The sequence below is a fragment of the Aquarana catesbeiana genome, linkage group LG13 (genome assembly GCF_042186555.1).
Source record: "Aquarana catesbeiana isolate 2022-GZ linkage group LG13, ASM4218655v1, whole genome shotgun sequence".
In the NCBI taxonomy this organism is placed as follows: Eukaryota; Metazoa; Chordata; class Amphibia; order Anura; family Ranidae; genus Aquarana; species Aquarana catesbeiana.
The window spans coordinates 5,754,485-5,780,533 of record NC_133336.1 but is presented as its reverse complement, the minus strand read 5'-3'; the positions used below and the strand labels follow the sequence as shown (position 1 = coordinate 5,780,533).

The 26,049-nt window shown below is 52.0% G+C and overlaps 1 protein-coding gene across 1 annotated transcript in view; it reads right to left on the bottom strand.

Moving 5' to 3' along the window:
- The window catches only part of PPP4R4 (protein phosphatase 4 regulatory subunit 4), a gene marked incomplete in the record, with an annotated part of 152,861 nt that overhangs the window by 45,706 nt on the left and 81,106 nt on the right, over positions 1 to 26,049 (bottom strand). The window contains 2 exon segments of the mRNA XM_073610080.1: positions 3,931 to 4,004; positions 6,618 to 6,765. Coding sequence (XP_073466181.1) covers positions 3,931 to 4,004; positions 6,618 to 6,765 — 222 coding nt within the window.

Below are 26,049 nucleotides of genomic sequence, written 5' to 3'. Positions count from 1 at the left end.
TCTGTAGGGTTCAGTATTGAGTTGGCCCACCCTTTGCAGCTATAACAGCTGCAACTCTTCTGGGAAGGCTGTCCACAAGATTTAGGAGTGTGTCTATGGGAATGTTTGACCATTCTTCCAGAAGTGCATTTGTAAGGTCAGGCACTGATGTTGGATGAGAAGGCCTGGCTCACAGTCTCTGCTCTAATTCATCCCAAAGGTGTTCTCAGGATACATCCAGAACATCCAGAGACTGAAGTAGCTGTGTGATGTCAGCTGATCCGCTGATTCTGGGTCACAGAAGTGCAAAAGTAAAGAGTTTCTAAAAGCTGAAGGTTTTTCACCTTCAGACATTCTCTTTATTAAGGTACAAAACCTTCTGAGTGCAGTCAATCCAGCTCCACTTTATAATTACCTGTGCCCGATCTTCATCCAATGATGTGCCTGAGAGCAGCAGCTCTATTGGCTCTCTCCCACCTCATAGGCTCAGAGACAGCAACAGGAGCCATTGGCCCCCCACTGCTGTCAATCACAGCCAGTGAGGAGGAAGTAGAGGGTGGGGGCCAACCCACGCTCTGTGTGTCAATGGACACGCAGAGCACAGCTCGGGAGCGAACCCACACAAGTGCCTCCATAGCAAGCTTACAGAAGAAACAGCAAGTTTAGGAGATATTTACAGTACCTACAGATAAGACTTCATAACAGCCTACCTGTAGGACAACAATAAAACATTTACTTCCGCTTTAAGGAGTTGTCACCAAAACACAGATAGCTATAGAAACCCATGAGCATGGCAGAGAAGAAAAAAAGACTTATTGGCAAGCTAAAAAAAAAATAAAAAAATAATGCATCCATCATGAAAAAAGAAAACATAATTAATTCAACAATATTTGTAACAAAAAATTCTTATTATGCCAGAAAAAAACGATGTATGGAACTATCAGCAACACGAAAACCTCAATCCTTCCCCACTCCATCCAAAACAAACGCAGGTGTTGGATTTGGATACATTGTAGCATAGACTGTGTCAGATTTACCTGACTTACAACAATGTATCCTTTTACTCCTGAGCACAATAAATAAAAGAAAGAAACATGTACAAAACTGGAAAACCCAATCATTGTCATTACCAATCTTTTAAAATGCTCAGCTTTCATTATATGAATATCTGGTGATCCTGCCATGAAGGGCATCGTTTAGCCATTTCCTGTTATGGTGTGACAACTGTCTACCGGTTGTGCAGATTGGTTGTCACCCTGTCACATGCGTCCCCTGGTGGAGACTAAAAGCGGCTGAGCTGACACACATTTCACAGGTGAGATCCACCAACTATTGGGAAGATGGAACAGAACAATGATGTGCAGCCCAATAGGCATGTAGACAGAAAGTGGGACCATTATCCCACTGATATCAAGCTATTCTCCCCTGGAAATCACTATTCCACTGACACCAACGATCTGGGGAGCTATTTTATCTTAGGGGCCACTATCCTACTGACATCAAGGATTTCAGGAGCTATTTTCTCTTGGGGGCACTGTTCTACCGACACCAGTGATCTGGGGAGTTATTCTCTCTTAGTGGCCACTACCCCACTGACACCAATGATTGTGGGGCAAATGTGTCCCTTATGGTCACTATCCCACTGACACCAAAGATTTTGGAAACGATTATCTCCTGGGGGTCACTATCCCACTGACACTAATGATTTGGGGGGTTCTTCTTTTTTGGGGGCCACTATCCCACTGACACCAATGATTTTGGGGCCCATTTGCTCCTTATGGCCACTATCCAATGGTTATTGGACCATTTGCCTCTTATGGCCACTATCCCACTGACACCAATGGTTCTAAGGGCCCATTTGCCTCTTATGGCCACTATCCCACTGACACCAATGATTTGGGGCCTTTTTCTCTTTGGGGGCATTATCCCACTGACATCAACGATTTGGGGCCCATTTGCCCCTTATGGCCACTATCCCACTGGCACCAATGATTTTAGGGCCCATTTGCCCATTATGGCTACTGTCCCACTGACACCAATAATTTTGGGGCCCATTTTCCACTTTTGGCCACTATCCCACTGACACCATGAGAGCTATTCTCTCTTAGGGGCCAATATCCCACTGACACCACACTAATGATCTGGGGAGCTATTCTTAGGGGCCACTGACACCAATGATTGTGGGGCAAATTTGCCCCTTATGGCCACTATCCCACTGATGCCAAAGATTTTGGAAACGATTATCTCCTGGGGGTCACTATCCCACTGACACTAATGATTTGGGGGCTACTATCTCACTGACCCAATGATTTTGGGGCCCATTTGCCCCTTGCGGACACTATCCCACTAACACCAATGATTTGGGGCCTTTTTTCTCTTGGGGAGCATTATCCCACTGACATCATTGATTTGGGGCCCATTTGCCCCTTATGGCCACTATCCCACTGACACCAATGATTTTGGGGCCCATTTGCCCCCTATGGCCACTATCCCACTGACATCAATGATTTTGGGCCCATTTGCCCTTATGACCACTATCCCACTGGCACAAATTATTTTGGGGGCCATTTGTCCCTTATGGCCACTATCCCACTGATACCAATGATTTGGGGCCCTTTTCTCTTGGGGGGGCATTATCCCACTGACACCAATAATTTGGGGCCATTCTCTCCTGGGGGGCCACTACCCCACTGACAACAATGATATGGGGGCCAGTCTCCGCTTTAATATATTTTAATGACATATTTTGCACTTCCATACTTTTATGGGTATGAACTTTTTTTTCTGTTGGGGTCCAGAAGGTTTGGGAAGACTTTCCGGGGGCCCCTATCTCTCTAAGGTGGAGAACCTCTGCTATAAGGGGCCCTTTATTTAGCAGTGGGGGGCTGCCTTTTTCATCCACATTAGAAAAGTGACACCAGCAGGACCTCTTTACACAGAAGGTTGTATTTCAGCCCCCCCCCCACCCCCCAACCCCCGTTTAGCAGAGGCTATTTGAGGACAATTTGTCCCGCCGGGCACTTGGCAGTAGTCTCGCTGTCAGCACAAGAAATACCGCGCCTGCATGGAGTCAGTGTTCTATCAGCCATGCAGACCTCTGGATCTGCCAGTTACCATGGAGAAGGGACACCACCGCACTGAAATTGGGGCCCTTCTGCCAACTTTACACACATAATTTACTTGGGGGGAAAGCTGGGAGCCCCACTCTGATAATATATATTAAAATATTGCATTAAAGGGGAACTCTAGTTTGATTTGAACAAGTCAGTGCTAACCCACATGTATGACATCAAGCAAACAAAGCTGTTCTGACCAATTATAAGCCAGGAAGCTGCTTCTTTGGTTCTCGGGAGCCTTTGGTCCGCCCACTCCACCCCTTACGATGATCCCAATTAAAAGTCAAACTGTAGCCAAACTTTATATTTTGTTCTGGATGGAGCAGGTGAGTCATAAAAACCTCATGGGAGGTACAGGTGGCTTCCCGATCACGTGATTGGCTGTTGCAGTGGTCACATGATCCAAAACACGTCCTCCTTGGCTCTCAATTGCAAACAGAGATTTGGAGCTATCAGTGACAGCTCGGTCAGTTCAAGCAGCTGAGAACCTTAAAGTGGCATGAATGCCCCGCCCCCCAGGACACCACAGCAGCCTGCCTCACCACTCCTCCTGGGAGGAGTTATGCAAATATCAAAATGCCTTTAGGTAGGTGTCAGTCTGAAGGAGTGGGGCGTTTCTAGATTGGCTAAACTTGCATGCAGACCGCCCCAGGTAACACCCACATGTGATGCCGAGCCACCATGAATAAAAGAAATGAAAGGGGCGGGGCCAGGGACAGTCAGGCTGGGGAGGAAAGGGCTGGAGGATGCTTGGCATCCTCCAGCCAGGAAATGAGGCGGGCTCTATTAGTGACATTTGTCCCTGTGTGTCCGGGGTGGAGATGGGTTTTATTACCTCGTGTCTGATGGTCTCCTTTGGCAAGACGTCTATAACAGCGAGGAGTGTGTCCAGCCACGCGTTGCTCACACCTGCCACAGAAACATCCAATTAGAGAGAATTGTTGTATACAGGCTGTACATTCCGATATCTGACACGTCAGTAAAGAGCACCTGTCAGAGGACAGGCGTACATTATGCTCCTAGATGGTTTAGGTTACCTGCGTTTGACACGCACATCAGGTGCAGCTCAGGAGATTTCCATTTCCCTCCACAGTGCGGTTCTGTGGCTGCGTGTACCTTACTGTAGACCCAGTGATTTTTTTAGTTGCCCATTTGTTGCCTTGCCTGTGTATTCCCACCATTATCCAATTCTTACCAATGTAAAATAGTAATTGCCCGTGTATTGCCATTGTTGCCTATTTGTTGCCAACGTATTGCCCCCATTGTCCTTTAGTTGAAAAAATGTTTAATTGTAAATTTATATTATCACAGTTGCCCATTTGCTGCCTGTGAATTCCCGCCATTATCTAATTCTTACCAATGTAGTGCTGTGATTGCCCATGCACGTCCATTGTTGCCTATTTGTTGCCAACGTATTGCCACCGTTGCCCTTTTGTTGAAATAATTACTCTTGACTGTGTATTTGCTGCCCATGTAATGTCACAGTTCCCAATTGCCGCCATTACTTAATTGTTGCCAAAAGTATTGTTGTAATTGCCTGTTTATTGCCATTGCTACCTTTTTGCTGCCCGTGTATTGCCACCATTGCCCTCTTGTTAAACAGATTTTCCCTTGACTGTGTATTTGCTGCCCATGTGATGTCACAGTTGCACATTTGTTGCCACTGTATTGACACCATAACCCAATTCTTTCCAATGTATTGTTGTGATTGTCCCTGTATTGTCACAGTTGCCCATTTGTTGCTTGTGTAATCCCACCATTATCCAATTCTTACCAATGTAGTGTTGTGTCTTGCCATCATTGCCTATTTGTTGCCTGTGTTTTGCCACTATTGCCCTCTTGTTAAACAGATTTTCTCTTGACTGTGTATTTGCTGCCCATGTTATGTCACAGTTGCCCATTTGTTGCCAGTGTATTGCCACCATTACCCAATTCTTACCATTGTAGTGCAGTGATTGCCTGTGCATGGCTATCATCGCCTATTTGTTGCCTGTGTATTGCCACCATTGCCCTTTTGTTGAACTGATTTTCTATTGACTGTATATTTGCTGCCCATGTAATGTCACAGTTGCCCATTTGTTGCCTGTGTATTTCCACCATTATCCAGTTCTTACCAATGTAGTGCTGTGATCGCCCATGCATGGCCATCATTGCCTATTTGTTGCCCCATGTAGTGTCACCATTGCCCTTTTCTTAAACTCATTTTCTCTTGACTGTGTATCAAGAAGTAAACAGATGTGAGAATATTCTGTGCAACAAACGGGCAATGGTGGCATTATGTGAGCAACAAACAGGCAGTTTTGACAATATCAACACACTGGAGATGCCAGGGCTCAACTGTAAACATCAAAATTCTTTATAATTATTCAATGAATGCAAAGGGTTGCCTGATTGGATGAGGTGGGGTAGTGACATCACGCTTTCCTTGTCGTCCAATCAGAGAATGCATTGCAAAACATGCTCTGAATGGTGCCCATACTGAGCAGCCAATCTCCTGTGTATTAATACAGCAGGGCAGCTGCTCAGCGTGGAACCCAGAACCTAAAGGAGATCCCTGTAGTAGCAGAATAGTAGTACTGGTTTCTACTTCAGTGATTTCCATCTTCTAGAGCAATGATTCTTAACTTTGTCCTAAAGTACCCCCAACAGGCCATGTTTGCAGGTTTTCCTTTATCTTGCACAGGTGCTTTAAATCAGTCAATGGCTTGGTATTTTGGACAGCTATCTTATCTAAGAGAAATTCCAAAAACATGGCCTGTTGGGGGTACTTGAGGACAGGGCTTAGAACCACTGTTCTAGAGCAGGGACCTCCAAACTACATCCCTCCAGCTGTTGCGGAACTACACGTCCCATGAGGCATTGTAAAACTCTGACATTCACACACATAACTAGGCATGATGGGAATTGTAGTTTTGAACAAGTGGAGGGCCATAGTTTGAAGATCCCTGTTCTAGAGGATCCCACAGGTATGGTATACACATAGTTGTTCAAGCTGGAACTGTATGGTTGTATGGTTGACCCACATCCCACCTCATGTAGATGGACAGGAGAGGAATTAGACCCCATTCACACAGGGGCAACACGACTTGCAGGTCGCCTCAGCGAGGCGACCTGCACACGACTGCCCGGGCGACTTGCAAAACGACTTCTGTATAGAAGTCTATGCAAGTCGCCCCAAGTCGCCCCCGAAGTCGTACAAGAACCTTTTTCTAAGTCGGAGCGACTTGCGTTGCTCCCCTTAGAACGGTTCCATAGCACAGAACGGGAGGCGACTTGTCAGGCGACTAGGTCGCCTGACAAGTCGTCCCTGTGTGAATGGGCTCTAAGTGTGATGTATAATATACAACTAGATAGGTCAATCATTACCAGCTGGTGAAACTAAAGTGTGAGAAGTTTGTTACATATTTAATAAAGTTACATTGTATAACCTCAGACGGGGCAGACATGCGCCTAGTAAAGTACATCAAATGATTATTGATAAGGGAATATGGAGGTCACATTCAATGGCAGTGCGCCCCTCACCCGTGTCTCTGTGTTCCAGGTTCTGCAGGATAATCTGCAGGAAGGACAGGCTGTATGAGTGGACCGGAACAGACTCCTCTTGTAGTATCGTCAGGAAAGAATAGGCCGCGGTCAGTTGCATCTCTACTCCCGACACATGGAGGACCTCCTGCCGAGAGGGGATAGCATTCCACCACATTAGTATAAAAACATATTTATATATCAGAACCATCAATACAAGGAAACTGCTATGAAAGGAAAACCTTCAAAGATGAACTGGTGATTGTTGGGCCTCATGTGGCCCTTTATTATTTAGTGGCCCCAACAGTTCTCTAGATCAGTGGTCTCCAAACTGCGGCCCTTTGCTTGTCTTTAACAGGCTCTTAGGGCACTATTCCTCCTACTAACACAGTGATTCTCACCTCCTGTCCTCAGGACCCACTAACAGGCCAGGTTTGCAAGATAACAGAAATACATCACAGGTGATATCATGTGCTGCTAAGTGATTGCAGTATTATAGTCTGAATCTCCCCCAAGGTAATACTTAAAATTTGGCCTGTTAGTGGGACCTGAGGGCGGGAGTTGAGAACAACTGTACTAATGTGAACAATGAAGCACTATTCCTCCTAATGACATCAATTATGGGAAGGATAGTCAGTTTCAAGACAAAGGTCGAGACAGGTGGCAGGAAAGGATAGTTGGTTTTCAGGCAGAGGTCCAGGCAAGTGGTAGGCAAGGATAGTCGGTTTCCAGGCAGAAGTTGAGGCAGGCAGAAGACAAGGATAGTCCGTTTCCAGGCAGACCTCTGCCTGGAAACCAACTATCCTTGCCTGGCTGAACCCCTGCCTAGAACCCGACTATCCTTACATAGTTGGTGAGGTTGAAAAAAGACACAAGTCCATCAAGTCCAACCTATGTGTGTGATTATGTGTCAGTATTACATTGTATATCCCTGTATGTTGTGGTCGTTTAGGTGCTTATCTAATAGTTTTTGAAATGATCTATGCTTCTTGTTGAAACCACTGCTTGTGGAAGAGAATTACCGCTCTTACCATAAAGAAGCCTCTATGCATTTTAAGGTTAAACCGCTTTTCTTCTTATTTTAGTGAATGGCCATGTGTCTTTTAATGTCCCCTTGCGTGGAAAAGTTTTATTCCTATTTTGGGGTACTCCAGTACGGTATTTGTACATTGAAATCAAATCCCCTCTCAAGTGTTTCTTCTCCAGTCCCTTAATTAGCTTTGTTGCCCTTCTCTGGACTCTCTCCAGTTCCAACACATCCTTCCTGAGGACTGGTGCCCAGAACTGGACAGCATACTCCAGGTGCAGCAGGAACAGAGTCTTGTAGAGCGGGAGAATTATCGTTTTATCTCTGGAGTTGATCCCCTTTTTAATGCCAATATTCTGTTTGCTCTGTTAGCAGCAGCTTGGAATTGCATGTCATTGCTGAGCCTATCATCTACTAGGACCCCCAGGTCCTTTTCCATCCTAGATTCCCCCAGAGGTTCTCCCCCCAGTCTATAGATTGCATTCAGATTTTTGCCACCCAAATGCATTATTTTACATTTTTCTACATTGAACCTCATTTGCCATGTAGTTGCCACCCCATTAATTTGTTCAGATATTCTTTCAAGGTTTCCACATCCTGCGGAGAAGTTATTGCCCTGCTTAGCTTAGTATCGTCTGCAAATACAGAGATTGAACTGTTTATCCCATCCTCCAGACAGAACCCTGGGGGACCCCACTACCCACCCCTGACCATTCCGAGTACTCCCCATTTATCACCACCCTCTGAACTCCTTTGTAACCAGTTTTCAATCCATGTACTCACTCTATGGTCGATGCCAACTGACCTTATTACCGTAAACGTTTATTGGGAACTGTGTCAAATGCTTTGGCAAAATCCAGACACACCGCGTCTACGGGCCTTCCTTTATCTAGATGGTAACTCACCTTCTCATAGAAGGTTAATAGATTGGTTTGGCAAGAACGATTTTTTCATGAATCCATGCTGATTACTGCTAATGATACCGTTTTCATTACTAAAATCTTGTATATAGTCCCTTATCATCCCCTCCAAGAGTTTACATACTATTGATGTTAGGCTAACTGGTCTGTAATTCCCAGGGATGTATTTTGGCCCTTTTTTAAATATTGGTGCTACATTGGCATTTGTCCAATCAGCTGGTACCATTCCAGTCAGTAGACTGTTCCTAAAAATTATGAACAATGGCAATTACTTAACTGAGTTCCTTAAGGACCCTCAGGTGCATGTCAAGTTTTTCAAATCTTTTCCTAATTCCGTCCTCTGTTACCCATAAGGGTGCTTCCTGTGAGGTGTCATGAGGACAAACACTGCAGTTTTGGTTACTGAAGCCCCCGATTCCCTTGTGAAGACTGAGGAGAAGAATACATTCAATACCTTCACCATCTCCCCATCCTTTGTAACCAGATTCCCTTCAACATTTTTTTATGGGGCCAATATGGTCTGTCCTCCCTCTCTTACTATTTATGTACTTAAAGAATTTCTTGGGACTTTTTTTTACTCTCCTCCACTATGTGCCTTTTGTGTTCTATCTTAGCTGCCCTGATTGCACCCTTACATTTCTTATTGCATACTTTGTAAAGTTGGAATGCTGATGATGATCCCTCAGCCTTGTTTTTTTTCTTTAAGGCCTTCTCCTTTGCTTTTATATGCATTTTTACGTTGGAGTTAAGCCTCCCAGGACTTTCGTTCGCTCTTTTAAATTTATTTCCCAATGGGATGCACTGGCTAAAATGCCCTTATTTAATATGCTCTTAAAGCACACCCATTTTTCCTTTGTGTTCTTTGATCCTAGGATTTTATCCCATTTAATATCTTCTAGCAAGGAGCGTAGTTTATGGAAGTTGGCTCTTTTGAAATTCAGTGTCTTTGTCAGTGGCGGCTATTGTTTTTTTATTTTGGGGGGTGGCAAAGAACCACCCCTCCCCTGCTGGAGGACGGTCGGGACATCAAAGCCCCGCACTTATCCCATCTAGGAAGCGGGCGGGCCGCGTGTCCAGTGAGCGAAAGCTTTCTTTCTTCCTCCCCCTGTGCATTACGGCGGCTTCCGCCGTGCATCTCCCTCCTCCTCCTCTTCGATGTCCAATAGGATCGCCTGTCCTTTGAGCCAATCGGGAAAAGGGTATCAGACTCGAGCTTCCTGATTGGCAGAGAGGCGATTCAGTGTTAGAAAAGCGAATATTCATTTGCTTTTCTAACACACCTGGGTGGACTCTGAGCGCAATGCTCTGCATCACGAGCCCACCCTATTAGAGCTTCTGGCTCTAATCAGGTGCTTCAAAAAAACACCCCCGCCACTGTAATTCATGCACCTGGCATCTTGAAAGGAGCCGGACGCATGAATGGGGGGGGGCAGCGATGATGGAAAGGGGAGGCGATGCCTGTGTGCACTTAACTTACGGGCCGCCCCTGGTCTTTGTATTCCCCTCATGTTTCCTATTTGTGTGATTTATACTGAAACGAATTGACCCGTGATCGCTGTTTCCTAAATTGCCCCATATTTCCACATCCGTGATCAGGTCTGTATTGTTGGTAATCAGTAGATCTAGTAACGCTTTGTTTCTTGTTGGTGCATCTACCATCTGACCCATGAAATTGTCCTACAAGACATTTAGGAAATGGCGAGCCTTAGACGAATTTGTGGTTCCCTCTGCCCAGTCTATGGATAAGTAAAATCCCCCATTATAATGACACTTCCTATCCTTGCCCCCAATCCAAACTGTGATAGGAGGTCCGTCTCCCCCTCCTCCCTCTTTTTAGGGGGCCTACAGCCAGAGGTGTATCTAGTGAAAATGGCGCCTATGGTAAGCACTGAAACTGTGCCCCTGTCAAAACATTTGAAACCTGTGTTTCCGATGACCTTAACAAAAAAAAAATAGCTAACAAACCACAAGTCAAGCTCTTTAATCTTTCAATTAACAAATTATGAATGAATGAAAAATGTATAAAGCGCTGCTAATGCGAACTGAATCTCCTCAAGGCGCTAAATGCGTTTGGTGTTGTCAGCTTCTAGAAGAGGAAGGTCTTGAGTTTTTTCCTGAAAGCCAGGTGATCTTCTTCCATGCGGATGTGGGTCGGAAGTGCGTTCCATAGCCAAGGTCCTTGGACTGCAGATCTTCGTTCTCCCTTTGCTTTGTAGCGGTATTTGGGAATGAGAAGGAGGTTTTGGTTAGATGATCGAAGATTGCGATTGGGTGTGTAGTGTTTTATTTACTCTCGAAGGTACTGAGGCGCGGTTTCTTGTATGTATTTGTGGGTGAGGCAGAGGGTCTTGAATGTGATCCGGTTCTTTACGGTTAGCCAATGTAGGTTCCTTAGGGATGGGGAAATTGACTCCCAGGTTTTTTTTCCTGTTAACAGTCTTGCCGCCGCGTTTTGGATGACCTGTAGGCACGCAAGCTGATATTGTGGTAATCCTATGTAGAGTGAGTTAGCGTAATCGAGTCGGGAATTGATGATTGTTCCAACTACTACTGCTTTGTCCTCTTCTGGGATGAAGGGGACAAGTCTACGTAACAGGCGGAGGAGATGGTGAGATCTGCTAACTACCGATCCTATTTGTGCATCCATTGTCATTTCTGAGTCAAAGATAACTCCGAGGCTTTTGGCTTTGGTGCTCAGAGAGATGGTTTGTCCTAAAATGGAGGGAGGTGTCCACGGAGTCTTGTTTTTGGTATTTTGGTTAGCGTGTAGGAGAAGAAGTTCTGTTTTTGAACCGTTGAGTTTGAGGATGCTAATGGTCATCTATCAGAGTGAGGCATTTCTCTAATTGCTGATGGTGGTCTTTTTGTCCAGTGATGCTAAGGTACAGTTGGGTGTCATCAGCGTATGAGTGGAAGCAGAGGTCTGATTTTCTGATGATTTTGAGGAGAGGGCGGATGTAGATGTTGAATAGGACTGGTGACAAGGGTGAACCCTGCAGGACTCCACAGGAGATTGTGCGGGTTTCAGAATTGAATGCTCCCAGTTTCACTATCTGGGAGAGATTCTCTAAGAAGGATGCAAACCATTTTAGACCAGAATCTGTGACTCCAGCTACTTCTGTGAGGCGGATGAGTAGAGTATTGTGGTCCACTGTATCAAATGCTGCACTGAGGTCTAACAGTACCAGGAGACATGATTCTCCGTAATCTGCTGCTTCCAGGGCATCGTCCCATATTTTGAGAAGTGCTGTTTCTGTGCCATGCCCTGGGCGAAAGCCTGACTGCAGAGGATCCAGGAGTTGGTGCGTGTCCAGGTGGTGCTGTTGTACTACTGCTTTCTCCATAATCTTTGAGATGGTGTTGAGGCTTGTTATCGGTCTGCGGTAGTTGGGGTCCTTAGGGTCGAGATTGGGTTTCTTTAGTAGGGGTTTGACGACCCCTTGCTTGAGGGTGGTTGGCAAAATTCCCTCTTTGAATGACTGATTTATGAGGTGTGTTATAGTAGGGGCCAAAATGTCGGAACACTCTTTCAGGAGTTTTGTGGGAATGATGTCATTTGGTGACGTGCTGTCTCGAAGGCTTCTCATAATGTTTCTAGTCGTGTCAGTGGAGATTGGTTTTAAAGAGAACTCTGGTGGTTTTGTGATGTTCATGTCGATATCCTCTTCTTGCTTTGGGCGAGTTGTTTTTTTCTGTTGAATTGCTTTCCGAATATTGTCGATTTTGTCGATGAAGAATTTGATAACTCATTGCAGAATTCTTGAGTGTCATTTGCTGGGGGCTCTAAGCAGGTAGGATTCATTGACTGGGCGACTATTTTAAAAAGTTCCCGCGGTCGGTTTAAAGCAGTTGAGATGGTGTTCAAAAAATGTTCTTTTTTGGCTTTGAAGATTGCTTTGTGATATTTCACAGTGAGTACTTTGTATTTTGTATGGTTTTCCTTAGTAGGATTTCTTCTCCATGCTCTTTCAGCTCTTCTACGTTCTTGTTTCAGTAGTGTGAGGGTGCCATTAAACCATCTTGAATTTTTTTTTCGGATGAGTGTTCTGCGTTTTGGCACCACTAAGTCTGCTGTTTGTAGTAGTGCCTTGTTTAGAAAGTTGAGTGTTTGTTCCGTTGAGAGGTTTAAGTTTAACAATGTTATTTTGTTTGACAATGTGGTTTTGAAGAGTTCAGAGTGTAGTTTCTTCTGAGGTCTGTTCCAATGTGTTGTTGTTGTTATATGTTTCTGTTTTTGGAGGGTGGTGTTGGTGGTGACTTTAAACTTGATAGCATGGTGGTCTGTCCATGGAAGTGGTGTGTTGTCGAATATGTTGATGTCCATATTCTGTTTGAAGATGAGGTCTAGAGTGTGTCCTGAACCATGCATGGGAGCATTTATCAGATTTATGGATTGGCACTACATAAAAATTACAGTTAAACCCCTGTTGCTTTTAGCAGGTGTAAAACCCACTGACAATGCCAAATTCAAATGAATGGCAGCGCTCTGCAAGCTCTCCAAAACTGCGTAAAGTGTGGAGTTTAAAAGGGTTAAAACACACAGTGTGGAGGTGATACAACGCCTCCTCACCACCTCTCTAATGCACATGTGAACGAACGAGCCCCTACATACTCCTGCATGTCAATGGTGAAGGGCAGCTCAAACAGAATGTCAGGCCTTTTGCTGGACCACAAATAAACAGCAGGTGCACATCACTGATCACAAAGTCGTCTCACAAAAATTGTAAAGATAAAGATATGCATTTCTGCTTTTATATATATATATATATATATTTATTTTTTTTTTACAGTACATCTCAGCAAATGAAGGTCCACTTTTCTGAAAGCCACACAGAACAGACTTTATGTACACTGTGCCCTGTCCTGTGTAAAACATTTGCTCTTCCCTCTTTGGGTGCCCAGAAGGATTAGCGGGGTGATCTCTATCCCAGTGTGCAGTGGCTCAGTGTGCTGGTTCTGTGCTGTATGAGCTGAACACACAGCTTACACCAAGGATGAGGCACAGGAATTGGGGTGACTCTTCGCTATGACACAGATGGCACCTTGGCATTGTAATTGGAGAGGGAGACCTAGAATTTTGACAGGAGGGGGGTAGCTGTGCGGTGTGACAGGAGGGGGGTACCTGTTCGGTGTGACAGGAGGGGGGTACCTGTGTAGTGTGACAGGAGGGGGGTACCTGTGCAGTGTGACAGGAGGGGGGGTACCTGTGCGGTGTGACAGGAGGGGGGTACCTGTGCGGTGTGACAGGAGGGGGGTAGCTGTGCGATGTGACAGGAGGGGGGTACCTGTGCGGTGTGACAGGAGGGGGGTACCTGTGCGATGTGACAGGAGGGGGGATACCTGTGCGGTGTGACAGGAGGGGGGGTACCTGTGCGGTGTGACAGGAGGGGGGGTACCTGTGCGGTGTGACAGGAGGGGGGGTACCTGTGCGGTGTGACAGGAGGGGGGGTACCTGTGCGGTGTGACAGGAGGGGGGGTAGCTGTGCGGTGTGACAGGAGGGGGGTACCTGTGCGGTGTGACAGGAGGAGGGGTACCTGTGCGGTGTGACAGGAGGGGGGGTACCTGTGCGGTGTGACAGGAGGGGGGGTACCTGTGCGGCGTGACAGGAGGGGGGTACCTGTGCGGTGTGACAGGAGGGGGGGTAGCTGTGCGGTGTGACAGGAGGGGGGTACCTGTGCGGTGTGACAGGAGGGGGGGTAGCTGTGCGGTGTGACAGGAGGGGGGGTAGCTGTGCGGTGTGACAGGAGGGGGGGTACCTGTGCGGTGTGACAGGAGGGGGGGTAGCTGTGCGGTGTGACAGGAGGGGGGGTACCTGTGCGGTGTGACAGGAGGGGGGGTACCTGTGCGGTGTGACAGGAGGGGGGGTACCTGTGCGGTGTGACAGGAGGGGGGGGTACCTGTGCGGTGTGACAGGAGGGGGGGTACCTGTGCGGTGTGACAGGAGGGGGGGTAGCTGTGCGGTGTGACAGGAGGGGGGGTACCTGTGCAGTGTGACAGGAGGGGGGTACCTGTGCGGTGTGACAGGAGGGGGGTAGATGTGCGGTGTGACAGGAGGGGGGTACCTGTGCGGTGTGACAGGAGGGGGGTACCTGTGCGGTGTGACAGGAGGGGGGGTAGATGTGCGGTGTGACAGGAGGGGGGGTACCTGTGCGGTGTGACAGGAGGGGGGTACCTGTGCGGTGTGACAGGAGGGGGGTAGATGTGCGGTGTGACAGGAGGGGGGTACCTGTGCGGTGTGACAGGAGGGGGGGTACCTGTGCGGTGTGACAGGAGGGGGGTACCTGTGCGGTGTGACAGGAGGGGGGTACCTGTGCGGTGTGACAGGAGGGGGGGTACCTGTGCGGTGTGACAGGAGGGGGGTACCTGTGCGGTGTGACAGGAGGGGGGGTAGATGTGCGGTGTGACAGGAGGGGGGTACCTGTGCGGTGTGAAAGGAGGGGGGGTACCTGTGCGGTGTGACAGGAGGGGGGTACCTGTGCGGTGTGACAGGAGGGGGGGTACCTGTGCGGTGTGACAGGAGGGGGGTACCTGTGCGGTGTGACAGGAGGGGGGTACCTGTGCGGTGTGACAGGAGGGGGGGTACCTGTGCGGTGTGACAGGAGGGGGGTACCTGTGCGGTGTGACAGGAGGGGGGGTAGATGTGCGGTGTGACAGGAGGGGGGTACCTGTGCGGTGTGAAAGGAGGGGGGGTACCTGTGCGGTGTGACAGGAGGGGGGTATCTGTGCGGTGTGACAGGAGGGGGGGTAGATGTGCGGTGTGACAGGAGGGGGGGTACCTGTGTGGTGTGACAGGAGGGGGGGTACCTGTGCGGTGTGACAGGAGGGGGGTACCTGTGCGGTGTGACAGGAGGGGGGGTACCTGTGCGGTGTGACAGGAGGGGGGGTACCTGTGCGGTGTGACAGGAGGGGGGTACCTGTGCGGTGTGACAGGAGGGGGGGTAGATGTGCGGTGTGACAGGAGGGGGGTACCTGTGCGGTGTGACAGGAGGGGGGTACCTGTGCGGTGTGACAGGAGGGGGGTACCTGTGCGGTGTGACAGGAGGGGGGTAGCTGTGCGATGTGACAGGAGGGGGGTAGCTGTGCGATGTGACAGGAGGGGGGTACCTGTGCGGTGTGACAGGAGGGGGGTAGCTGTGCGATGTGACAGGAGGGGGGTAGCTGTGCAATGTGACAGGAGGGGGGTACCTGTGCGGTGTGACAGGAGGGGGGGTACCTGTGCGGTGTGACAGGAGGGGGGTAGCTGTGCGATGTGACAGGAGGGGGGTAGCTGTGCGATGTGACAGGAGGGGGGTACCTGTGCGGTGTGACAGGAGGGGGGTAGCTGTGCGATGTGACAGGAGGGGGGTACCTGTGCGGTGTGACAGGAGGGGGGTAGCTGTGCGATGTGACAGGAGGGGGGTAGCTGTGCAATGTGACAGGAGGGGGGTACCTGTGCGGTGTGACAGGAGGGGGGGTACCTGTGCGGTGTGACAGGAGGGGGGTACCTGTGCGGTGTGACAGGAGGGGGGGTACCTGTGCGGTGTGACAGGAGGGGGGGTACCTGTGCGGTGTGACAGGAGGGGGGGTAGCTGTGCGGTGTGACAGGAGGGGGGTACCTGTGCGGTGTGACAGGAGGGGGGGTAGCTGTGCGGTGTGACAGGAGGGGGGTACCTGTGCGGTGTGACAGGAGGGGGGGTAGATGTGCGGTGTGACAGGAGGGGGGTACCTGTGCGGTGTGACAGGAGGGGGGGTACCTGTGCGGTGTGACAGGAGGGGGGTACCTGTGCGGTGTGACAGGAGGGGGGGTACCTGTGCGGTGTGACAGGAGGGGGGGTACCTGTGCGATGTGACAGGAGGGGGGGTACCTGTGCGATGTGACAGGAGGGGGGTACCTGTGCGGTGTGACAGGAGGGGGGTAGCTGTGCGGTGTGACAGGAGGGGGGTACCTGTGCGGTGTGACAGGAGGGGGGGTAGATGTGCGGTGTGACAGGAGGGGGGGTACCTGTGCGGTGTGACAGGAGGGGGGGTACCTGTGCGGTGTGACAGGAGGGGGGGTACCTGTGCAGTGTGACAGGAGGGGGGTACCTGTGCGGTGTGACAGGAGGGGGGTACCTGTGCGGTGTGACAGGAGGGGGGGTACCTGTGCGGTGTGAAAGGAGGGGGGTACCTCTGTGGTGTGACAGGAGGGGGGTACCTGTGCGGTGTGACAGGAGGGGGGGTACCTGTGCGATGTGACAGGAGGGGGGTAGCTGTGCGGTGTGACAGGAGGGGGGTACCTGTGCGGTGTGACAGGAGGGGGGTACCTGTGCGGTGTGACAGGAGGGGGGGTACCTGTGCGGTGTGACAGGAGGGGGGGTACCTGTGCGGTGTGACAGGAGGGGGGTACCTGTGCGGTGTGACAGGAGGGGGGGTACCTGTGCGGTGTGACAGGAGGGGGGGTACCTGTGCGGTGTGACAGGAGGGGGGGTAGCTGTGCGGTGTGACAGGAGGGGGGTACCTGTGCGGTGTGACAGGAGGGGGGGTAGATGTGCGGTGTGACAGGAGGGGGGTACCTGTGCGGTGTGACAGGAGGGGGGGTACCTGTGCGGTGTGACAGGAGGGGGGTACCTGTGCGGTGTGACAGGAGGGGGGGTACCTGTGCGGTGTGACAGGAGGGGGGGTACCTGTGCGATGTGACAGGAGGGGGGGTACCTGTGCGATGTGACAGGAGGGGGGTACCTGTGCGGTGTGACAGGAGGGGGGTAGCTGTGCGGTGTGACAGGAGGGGGGTACCTGTGCGGTGTGACAGGAGGGGGGGTAGATGTGCGGTGTGACAGGAGGGGGGGTACCTGTGCGGTGTGACAGGAGGGGGGGTACCTGTGCGGTGTGACAGGAGGGGGGGTACCTGTGCAGTGTGACAGGAGGGGGGTACCTGTGCGGTGTGACAGGAGGGGGGGGTACCTGTGCGGTGTGAAAGGAGGGGGGTACCTCTGTGGTGTGACAGGAGGGGGGTACCTGTGCGGTGTGACAGGAGGGGGGGTACCTGTGCGATGTGACAGGAGGGGGGTAGCTGTGCGGTGTGACAGGAGGGGGGTACCTGTGCGGTGTGACAGGAGGGGGGTACCTGTGCGGTGTGACAGGAGGGGGGGTACCTGTGCGGTGTGACAGGAGGGGGGGTACCTGTGCGGTGTGACAGGAGGGGGGGTACCTGTGCGGTGTGACAGGAGGGGGGGTACCTGTGCGGTGTGAAAGGAGGGGGGTACCTCTGTGGTGTGACAGGAGGGGGGTACCTGTGCGGTGTGACAGGAGGGGGGTACCTGTGCGGTGTGACAGGAGGGGGGGGTACCTGTGCGGTGTGACAGGAGGGGGGGTACCTGTGCGGTGTGACAGGAGGGGGGGTACCTGTGCGGTGTGACAGGAGGGGGGGTAGATGTGTGGTGTGACAGGAGGGGGGGTAGATGTGCGGTGTGACAGGAGGGGGGGTACTTGTGCGGTGTGACAGGAGGGGGGGTACCTGTGCGGTGTGACAGGAGGGGGGTACCTGTGCGGTGTGACAGGAGGGGGGGTACCTGTGCGGTGTGACAGGAGGGGGGGTAGATGTGCGGTGTGACAGGAGGGGGGTACCTGTGCGGTGTGACAGGAGGGGGGGTACCTGTGTGGTGTGACAGGAGGGGGGGTAGATGTGCGGTGTGACAGGAGGGGGGTACCTGTGCGGTGTGACAGGAGGGGGGGTACCTGTGCGGTGTGACAGGAGGGGGGTACCTGTGCGGTGTGACAGGAGGGGGGGTACCTGTGCGGTGTGACAGGAGGGGGGGTAGATGTGCGGTGTGACAGGAGGGGGGTACCTGTGCGGTGTGACAGGAGGGGAGGTACCTGTGCGGTGTGACAGGAGGGGGGGTAGATGTGCGGTGTGACAGGAGGGGGGGTACCTGTGCGGTGTGACAGGAGGGGGGGTACCTGTGCGGTGTGACAGGAGGGGGGTACCTGTGCGGTGTGACAGGAGGGGGGTACCTGTGCGGTGTGACAGGAGGGGGGGTAGATGTGCGGTGTGACAGGAGGGGGGTACCTGTACGGTGTGACAGGAGGGGGGGTAGATGTGCGGTGTGACAGGAGGGGGGTACCTGTGCGGTGTGACAGGAGGGGGGGTACCTGTGCGGTGTGACAGGAGGGGGGGTAGATGTGCGGTGTGACAGGAGGGGGGTACCTGTGCGGTGTGACAGGAGGGGGGTACCTGTGCGGTGTGACAGGAGGGGGGGTAGATGTGCGGTGTGACAGGAGGGGGGTACCTGTGCGGTGTGACAGGAGGGGGGGTACCTGTGCGGTGTGACAGGAGGGGGGGTAGATGTGCGGTGTGACAGGAGGGGGGTACCTGTGCGGTGTGACAGGAGGGGGGTACCTGTGCGGTGTGACAGGAGGGGGGTACCTGTGCGGTGTGACAGGAGGGGGGTACCTGTGCGGTGTGACAGGAGGGGGGTACCTGTGCGGTGTGACAGGAGGGGGGGTACCTGTGCGGTGTGACAGGAGGGGGGGTAGATGTGCGGTGTGACAGGAGGGGGGGTAGCTGTGCGGTGTGACAGGAGGGGGGTACCTGTGCGGTGTGACAGGAGGGGGGGTAGATGTGCGGTGTGACAGGAGGGGGGTACCTGTGCGGTGTGACAGGAGGGGGGGTACCTGTGCGGTGTGACAGGAGGGGGGTACCTGTGCGGTGTGACAGGAGGGGGGGTACCTGTGCGGTGTGACAGGAGGGGGGGTACCTGTGCGATGTGACAGGAGGGGGGGTACCTGTGCGATGTGACAGGAGGGGGGTACCTGTGCGGTGTGACAGGAGGGGGGTAGCTGTGCGGTGTGACAGGAGGGGGGTACCTGTGCGGTGTGACAGGAGGGGGGGTAGATGTGCGGTGTGACAGGAGGGGGGGTACCTGTGCGGTGTGACAGGAGGGGGGGTACCTGTGCGGTGTGACAGGAGGGGGGGTACCTGTGCAGTGTGACAGGAGGGGGGTACCTGTGCGGTGTGACAGGAGGGGGGTACCTGTGCGGTGTGACAGGAGGGGGGGGTACCTGTGCGGTGTGAAAGGAGGGGGGTACCTCTGTGGTGTGACAGGAGGGGGGTACCTGTGCGGTGTGACAGGAGGGGGGGTACCTGTGCGATGTGACAGGAGGGGGGTAGCTGTGCGGTGTGACAGGAGGGGGGTACCTGTGCGGTGTGACAGGAGGGGGGTACCTGTGCGGTGTGACAGGAGGGGGGGTACCTGTGCGGTGTGACAGGAGGGGGGGTACCTGTGCGGTGTGACAGGAGGGGGGGTACCTGTGCGGTGTGACAGGAGGGGGGGTACCTGTGCGGTGTGAAAGGAGGGGGGTACCTCTGTGGTGTGACAGGAGGGGGGTACCTGTGCGGTGTGACAGGAGGGGGGTACCTGTGCGGTGTGACAGGAGGGGGGGGTACCTGTGCGGTGTGACAGGAGGGGGGGTACCTGTGCGGTGTGACAGGAGGGGGGGTACCTGTGCGGTGTGACAGGAGGGGGGGTAGATGTGTGGTGTGACAGGAGGGGGGGTAGATGTGCGGTGTGACAGGAGGGGGGGTACTTGTGCGGTGTGACAGGAGGGGGGGTACCTGTGCGGTGTGACAGGAGGGGGGTACCTGTGCGGTGTGACAGGAGGGGGGGTACCTGTGCGGTGTGACAGGAGGGGGGGTAGATGTGCGGTGTGACAGGAGGGGGGTACCTGTGCGGTGTGACAGGAGGGGGGGTACCTGTGTGGTGTGACAGGAGGGGGGGTAGATGTGCGGTGTGACAGGAGGGGGGTACCTGTGCGGTGTGACAGGAGGGGGGGTACCTGTGCGGTGTGACAGGAGGGGGGTACCTGTGCGGTGTGACAGGAGGGGGGGGTACCTGTGCGGTGTGACAGGAGGGGGGGTAGATGTGCGGTGTGACAGGAGGGGGGTACCCGTGCGGTGTGACAGGAGGGGAGGTACCTGTGCGGTGTGACAGGAGGGGGGGTAGATGTGCGGTGTGACAGGAGGGGGGGTACCTGTGCGGTGTGACAGGAGGGGGGGTACCTGTGCGGTGTGACAGGAGGGGGGGTACCTGTGCGGTGTGACAGGAGGGGGGTACCTGTGCGGTGTGACAGGAGGGGGGTACCTGTGCGGTGTGACAGGAGGGGGGGTAGATGTGCGGTGTGACAGGAGGGGGGTACCTGTGCGGTGTGACAGGAGGGGGGGTACCTGTGCGGTGTGACAGGAGGGGGGGTAGATGTGCGGTGTGACAGGAGGGGGGTACCTGTGCGGTGTGACAGGAGGGGGGTACCTGTGCGGTGTGACAGGAGGGGGGTACCTGTGCGGTGTGACAGGAGGGGGGGTACCTGTGCGGTGTGACAGGAGGGGGGGTAGATGTGCGGTGTGACAGGAGGGGGGTACCTGTGCGGTGTGACAGGAGGGGGGTACCTGTGCGGTGTGACAGGAGGGGGGTACCTGTGCGGTGTGACAGGAGGGGGGTACCTGTTCGGTGTGACAGGAGGGGGGTACCTGTGTGGTGTGACAGGAGGGGGGGTACCTGTGCGGTGTGACAGGAGGGGGGGTAGATGTGCGGTGTGACAGGAGGGGGGGTACCTGTGCGGTGTGACAGGAGGGGGGGTACCTGTGCGGTGTGACAGGAGGGGGGGTAGATGTGCGGTGTGACAGGAGGGGGGGTACCTGTGCGGTGTGACAGGAGGGGGGTACCTGTGCGGTGTGACAGGAGGGGGGGTACCTGTGCGGTGTGACAGGAGGGGGGGTACCTGTGCGGTGTGACAGGAGGGGGGGTACCTGTGCGGTGTGACAGGAGGGGGGTACCTGTGCGGTGTGACAGGAGGGGGGGTACCTGTGCGGTGTGTCAGGAGGGGGGTACCTGTGCGGTGTGACAGGAGGGGGGTACCTGTGCGGTGTGTCAGGAGGGGGGTACCTGTGTAGTGTGACAGGAGGGGGGTACCTGTGCGGTGTGACAGGAGGGGGGGTACCTGTGCGGTGTGTCAGGAGGGGGGTACCTGTGCGGTGTGACAGGAGGGGGGGTACCTGTGCGGTGTGTCAGGAGGGGGGTACCTGTGCGGTGTGACAGGAGGGGGGTACCTGTGCGGTGTGACAGGAGGGGGGTACCTGTGCGGTGTGACAGGAGGGGGGGTACCTGTGCGGTGTGACAGGAGGGGGGGTACCTGTGCGGTGTGTCAGGAGGGGGGTACCTGTGCGGTGTGACAGGAGGGGGGTACCTGTGCGGTGTGACAGGAGGGGGGTACCTGTGTAGTGTGACAGGAGGGGGGTACCTGTGCGGTGTGACAGGAGGGGGGGTACCTGTGCGGTGTGACAGGAGGGGGGTACCTGTGCGGTGTGACAGGAGGGGGGTACCTGTGTAGTGTGACAGGAGGGGGGTACCTGTGCGGTGTGACAGGAGGGGGGTACCTGTGTAGTGTGACAGGAGGGGGGTACCTGTGCGGTGTGACAGGAGGGGGGTACCTGTGCGGTGTGACAGGAGGGGGGGGTACCTGTGCGGTGTGACAGGAGGGGGGGTACCTGTGCGGTGTGACAGGAGGGGGGGTACCTGTGCGGTGTGACAGGAGGGGGGGTAGATGTGTGGTGTGACAGGAGGGGGGGTAGATGTGCGGTGTGACAGGAGGGGGGGTACCTGTGCGGTGTGACAGGAGGGGGGGTACCTGTGCGGTGTGACAGGAGGGGGGTACCTGTGCGGTGTGACAGGAGGGGGGGTACCTGTGCGGTGTGACAGGAGGGGGGGTAGATGTGCGGTGTGACAGGAGGGGGGTACCTGTGCGGTGTGACAGGAGGGGGGGTAGATGTGCGGTGTGACAGGAGGGGGGTACCTGTGCGGTGTGACAGGAGGGGGGGTACCTGTGCGGTGTGACAGGAGGGGGGGTAGATGTGCGGTGTGACAGGAGGGGGGTACCTGTGCGGTGTGACAGGAGGGGGGTACCTGTGCGGTGTGACAGGAGGGGGGTACCTGTGCGGTGTGACAGGAGGGGGGGTACCTGTGCGGTGTGACAGGAGGGGGGGTAGATGTGCGGTGTGACAGGAGGGGGGTACCTGTGTAGTGTGACAGGAGGGGGGTACCTGTGCGGTGTGACAGGAGGGGGGTACCTGTGTAGTGTGACAGGAGGGGGGTACCTGTGCGGTGTGACAGGAGGGGGGGTACCTGTGCGGTGTGACAGGAGGGGGGGTACCTGTGCGGTGTGACAGGAGGGGGGTACCTGTGCGGTGTGACAGGAGGGGGGTACCTGTGCGGTGTGACAGGAGGGGGGTACCTGTGCGGTGTGACAGGAGGGGGGTACCTGTGCGGTGTGACAGGAGGGGGGTACCTGTGCGGTATGACAGGAGGGGGGGTACCTGTGAAGGGCACTGTGTCTTATTCTGGCGCCGGCCCTCATATCACACAACACACAATAATCACAAAGAACGCTCAGAATTCCCCCCTCCTCCTGATCCTCAGGTTGTTGTTTCTCTGCTGTGGTTGACTTTGCTGTTGGTCTCTTGCAAGTTCTGTTCCTAACGTCTGTACATAACATGCTCATTGGACGATCATGGAGTTTCTATCTCTGATCCAGTGCCGATGTCCCATAATTCTTCACTGACACCTCAACACTGTGCGGAGTGATGTGATAGGTTGCCGGTCCGGCTCTCTAGGGGGAGAGGGCCGGGCTGGACCGAGTTCACTGCCAGAATCCCTCTTCTTCAGCGGCTCCTTCCTCAGCATAACCTGAGTTCTCGGTAAAGTCGACCAGGGTTGGGGTGCCCTCCGTGTCCGCCAGGCACTTCTTCTCCTCCCCCTCCCCCGGCTGCTCCTGTCCAGTGTCTGAGTTTCCATTGAGACGCTGGAATAGATTTTTGGCAGCTCCGCAAGAAAAAAAGCCATGACACCCTGGTTGATTAGGGTGTGCACCCAGGCACACCTGGGCCCGGACACACCCTGTGCGGTTTCCTCACTTTGGAGCTCTACCCATAAGGATCCCACCTCCTCCCTAGCTCCCCCTCAGTGATGTCATCTCTCACATTCGCTTGTACATAATTCTTGATATATAGGCATACCCCTCCCCCTTTTTTACCCTCTCTATCCTTGCGGTATAGGGTATGCCCTTGAATGATTGCCAGCCAATCATGTGAGCTGTTGAACCAGGTCTCTGAAATTCCCACAAAATCCAAATCCTCCTCGTACAACAGTATCTCTAGTTCACCCATCTTGTTCTCCTCACATACACAGGTACTCACAATGTCACAAATACACTGGTATTCACAGGTACTCACATTAGGGCTGCAACTAACGATTATTTTCATAATCGATTAGTTGGTCGATTATTGTTTCGATTAATCGATTAATCGGTTAATAACCTTAACAAAGAGTGTGGTGTATAATTTAGTTAATATGTAAAGTTTTTTTAAAAAAAGCTATTTATTTTTAAATATCTATATGCAGTGATAAATATAAACAACCAACTATATGGTTAGGGAGCAAAATATTGAATCCACCCTGAGAATAACAGAGAGAAGAGATATACTCTATATACACTATTAGAGGAGAAATAGTTTTTTGGCCAATTTGTTATCGGGCAGATTAAAAAATACAAATTGCTGCAAAAACGCATTACATGCTTTTCTGCAGCTTCTCCATTGAAGTATATTGAACCAAAAAAGCAACATTTTGCGTTAAAAAAAAAAAAGTCCTTGACCCTTTCTAAATACGCAGCGGCTGAAAAAAAGCATAGATGTGAACGTGTCCCATAGAAAACCTTGTTAAATGAGCTGTAGTGTGTTTCTGCAAAACACACCAAAAAACACATAGATGTGAACCAGGTCCAAGACGTTTAGTAATATAATGGGGTTAAAAAAACCTAAAATGAGCCCTTTATAGTACAAAAAAAAGCAAATAATTGCTACTGTAAAGGGTTCATTTTTTTTTACTGTAGAACTGTGAAAGTAATAGTTACAGTAGCAATTATTTGCTCTTTTTGTACTATAAAGGGCTAATTTTATTATTTTTAACCCCATTATGTTACTGCCGATTAATCGATTATGAAAAAAGTAATCGATTATTTTCATAATCGATTAGTTGTCGATTAATCGATTAGTTGTTTCAGCCCTAACTCACATATTAAGGTACTCACATACACAGGTACTCACAGGTACTCACATACAAAGCTAATCACAGGTACTTACATACAAAGGTACTCACAGGTATTCACAGGTACTCACATATTAAGGTACTCACATACACAGGTACTCACATACACAGGTACTCACATACACAGGTACTCACATACACAGGTACTCACTACACAGATACCACATACACAGGTACTCACATACACAGATACTCACATACACAGGTACTCACATACACAGGTACTCACATACACAGGTACTCACATACACAGGTACTCACATACACAGATACTCACATACACAGGTACTCACATACACAGATACTCACATACACAGGTACTCACATACACAGGTACTCACATACACAGGTACTCACTTACACAGGTACTCACATACACAGATACTCACATACACAGGTACTCACATACACAGATACTCACATACACAGGTACTCACATACACAGGTACTCACATACACAGGTACTCACATACACAGATACTCACATACACAGGTACTCACATACACAGATACTCACATACACAGGTACTCACATACACAGATACTCACATACACAGGTACTCACATACACAGGTACTCACATACACAGGTACTCAATACACAGTACTCACATACACAGGTACTCACATACACAGGTACTCACATACACAGGTACTCACATACACAGATACTCACATACACAGATACTCATACAGTCTCACATACACAGATACTCACATACACAGGTACTCACATACACAGATACTCACATACACAGGTACTCACATACCAGGTACATACACAGTACTCACAGGTACTCACATACACAGGTACTCACATACACAGGTACTCACATACACAGATACTCACATACACAGATACTCACATACACAGATACTCACATACACAGGTACTCACATACACAGGTACTCACATACACAGGTACTCACATAACACAGATACTCACATACACAGGTACTCACATACACAGGTACTCACATACACAGGTACTCACATACACAGATACTCACATACACAGGTACTCACATACACAGGTACTCACAGGTACTCACATACACAGGTACTCACATACACAGGTACTCACATACACAGATACTCACATACACAGATACTCACATACACAGGTACTCACATACACAGGTACTCACATACACAGGTACTCACATACACAGATACTCACATACACAGGTACTCACAGGTACTCACATACACAGGTACTCACATACACAGGTACTCACATACACAGATACTCACATACACAGATACTCACATACACAGGTACTCACAGGTACTCACATACACAGAATACTCACATACACAGATACTCACATACACAGGTACTCACATACACAGGTACTCACATATTAAGGTACTC